The following is a 3,168-nucleotide window of genomic DNA, read 5'->3' as shown; positions in this document are numbered from 1 at the left end:
AAAAAAAAAAAAAAAAAAAGATTAAATGAATGAGAAGAGAAACTACACAAATGAATTGATGAATTTGGCAAGAAACTACACAGCTGAGAGTAAGTTTCCCACTGATGCACATGCAAATGTATACAGCACCTTCGAAGTATAGAATATGTCTTCTCTCTTCACGGTGCCATCAGAGATCTTCTTCCGGATGCCCTGCCCAATCTCTTCTTCATTTAGGTACAAATAAGCTGAGTCAATATGGCGGTAGCCTGCATCGATTGCTATCTGGATGGCTTCTTTTACCTTGCTCTTAGCAATCTAGAAAAGCATAAACTGGAAGACTTACTTGACTCTGGAAAAGATGACCAATTATCTAAGCAGAGCTATTCAACAAAACCTAATTTTTTTTCTTACACCTAAGTCTAGAGGTAGCAAGATTAGATATTGAGTTATAGCTAGTGGTTAATGTTTAACAACTGATTCTGAAGAAAAGAAATTCTGGTTTGTAGTATTTGTCCAATTTCTATGGTGTAAATACTCGTACCGTGACTAATTTCCAGCCTTTAAAATTTGGAATAGATGTTGACTTGTGTGTCCATATGAGTTGGACCCAGCACATCACTAGTTATAACCCTCTATCAATGTATTCACACTAGTTATGCAATTTATAGATTTACATTTCTAAATTAATTTGCTTTATAAGAGATTATTAAATTCTTTGACCCAGAAATTCAATGCTAATAATTATCTATCAATGCAAAGATGTAACTTTAGACACAATAAATTCGTGATTTTACCTATCTAAACTTGGAAAAACACTGCAAAAAAATTCAAGGACAGACGAATATGAAAAAGAAAATAAATTCTTTTTTTACTTAAAAAAATATCTCATAATTTGTTGTTGTTGTTAAGTTGGCTCTTAGGTGATATGTTCTTGTTCACAACTTTGTTATTTTTTTTTTTTTAGGTGCTTACTATTCTGTTGGTCCACCAGTCTAGATTCTTGTAGTCATTTATAATTTTTCTCTTTTTTAGTCATTCCTTCTACCTCACTCAATAATTAAAATGCCACCTGGATCTGTGTATTTATTTCCAATTCCTGTTGAGTCAATTGAGCTCCAGGAAGATTGACCATCTCCAGGTTAAATTCTGTACAGAATGTCCCTCCCATGTTAAGAATTCGATTCTACAAATTTTCTTGAACAATTATAAGCGTCTTCATTAAGAACCACTAGAGCTGTGCCCTTGCAAGTTGTAGTGTTTGATCCAGAAACTTGCGTGGAGCTTAGTTTTCCAAAGAGAGTAAACGTTTTCAAGTGCCATGTAGCTCTACCAATCCACAGACTTAACAACCTGGCCTCTAAGAGACTGTGTCCATTCCAGACCACTCAAACTCTTTCTAAGCCTGTCTCTCTTTTTCTAAGTCCCTTTGCCACAGAGGGTTTTCTAAATGTTCTGTGATTAGTGGTGGACAGGGAGAATTTGGACATGAACAAATAGAGATCAACTTCTTCACAAGCAAGTTAGCTATAAAGTTTCTAACACTAGGTAGTTACGACAACTAACTTTCATTTATCCAGACATATTGTGTAATGGCTACAACTGGACAGCAGGTGATAGAAACAAAAATAGATATATCTTCCCTTGAATTCTGAAACATGACATGCTTTTATCTCCCTTGATATCATGCCATTCCAAGTGTGATTCTTGGACAAGTAACACTAAGAATCACTTGGTAGCTCATTAGAAATGAGCATTTTAAAGCCTTATCCTAGACCTACTCAAACAGAACCATCTGGGTTAAGCGCTCCAAATCTGTAATTTTAACAAGATCCTCAAGTGTTTATATTGCCTCTAAATTTTGAAAAGCACTGACTTCATGCAAAATGTAACCAACCTATCTTGAAGAGAAGCGTTTTAAAGATGAAGGAAATTAGACCCATCTGAATTTCCCAAATTCTCACAGTGACTGATCCTGGTCAGGAACCATGTCAATTTCCAATACCATGATGGTTACCTTCATAGAAGCAGAGGTACCAAGCCCCAGCACAGGCATGAAGTGTCCATCACTCAGTTTTACAGAAAAGCGTCTGATACAACTCATCTTGTTTAACTCTTCTTAAGAAACAGAAGCTTTCTTCCCTTTTAAGAGAAACCTGTAGTGACAAAAAAAAAATACAATGGCTATTTTTATAATAGCTTAAATGAGATATAATTCACATCAGATCACTGCTTTAAAGTACACAATTCAGTGGTTTTTGGTATTGTTATAGAATTGTCACCATTATACATTTTTAGAAAATTTTCATTGTCTTCAAAAACCCTCATGCTCATGAGAAATAATTCTCCATTCTTCCATTTTTCTACCCCATGGCAACTATTAATCCACTTTCTGTCTGTATGGTTTGGTCTACTCTGGACACTTTTATAAATTGGTTTATACACTATGTGGCCTTTTGTGTCAGTTTTTAACTTATTATTTTTTTGAAGTTCAACAATGCATGTATCAATATTTCATTCTTTTTATGGCCAGATAATGTTTCAATGTATAGATATACCACATTTTATTTGCCCATTTATCAAATGATTAACATTGGGTTTTCTACTTATTGGTTATTATGAGTAAGGCTACTGTGAACCTTCACATATAAGCTATGGTGTGGGCATATGTTTTATTCTTCTTTGGTATTAATCTAAGAGTGAAATTGCTGGGCCATATAGCAAACCAATGCTTAGCCTTATAAGTAACTGCCAAATATTTTTCAAGATGGCTGCATATATTTACATTCCTAACAGCATTTTATGAGTTCATTTTTCTCTGCATCTTCTCCAACTTATTTTCTGTCTTTTTAATTATAGCCATGCTAAAGAGTGTTAAATTGTATCTCATGGTTTTGATTTGTATTTCCCCAATGAGTGAAGATATAGAGTGTATTTCCATGTACTTATTGGTCATTTGTATATCTTTTTTTGTGAAGAAATGTTGATTCATATCCTTTTCCCAGGTTTTTATTGGAGCATTTGTCTTTTCATTATTGTTGAGTGATGTGCGTTATTGATATACTCTAGGTATTGGTGTTTAAACACATATAAAATATGCATTTTTTATTATATGAATGGTCTTTTTACTTTTTTTTTTGAGTTGGAGTCTCACTCTGTCGCCCAGACTGGAGTGCAGTGGCTGCTCCC

General features: G+C 34.2%; 1 protein-coding gene across 1 annotated transcript in view; it reads right to left on the bottom strand.

Moving 5' to 3' along the window:
- Nucleotides 1–2,083, bottom strand: part of LOC103263298 (aldo-keto reductase family 1 member C3-like) — a 15,878-nt gene extending 13,795 nt beyond the window's left edge. Inside the window, exons 1-2 of the mRNA XM_008060985.1 lie at nucleotides 1,997–2,083; nucleotides 130–297 (exon numbers count right to left, since the gene is read on the bottom strand). Of these exons, the coding sequence (XP_008059176.1) occupies nucleotides 130–297; nucleotides 1,997–2,083 (255 nt within the window). The remainder of the gene's footprint in view (nucleotides 1–129; nucleotides 298–1,996) is intronic.
- Between the last annotated feature and the right edge of the window lie 1,085 nt (nucleotides 2,084–3,168).

Source organism: Carlito syrichta, unplaced genomic scaffold, assembly GCF_000164805.1.
Source record: "Carlito syrichta isolate Samal-C Ts95f unplaced genomic scaffold, Tarsius_syrichta-2.0.1 Scaffold304794, whole genome shotgun sequence".
NCBI lineage: Eukaryota > Metazoa > Chordata > Mammalia > Primates > Tarsiidae > Carlito > Carlito syrichta.
Note: the sequence above shows the minus strand (reverse complement) of the source record. Positions and strands in the feature narration are given on the sequence as shown.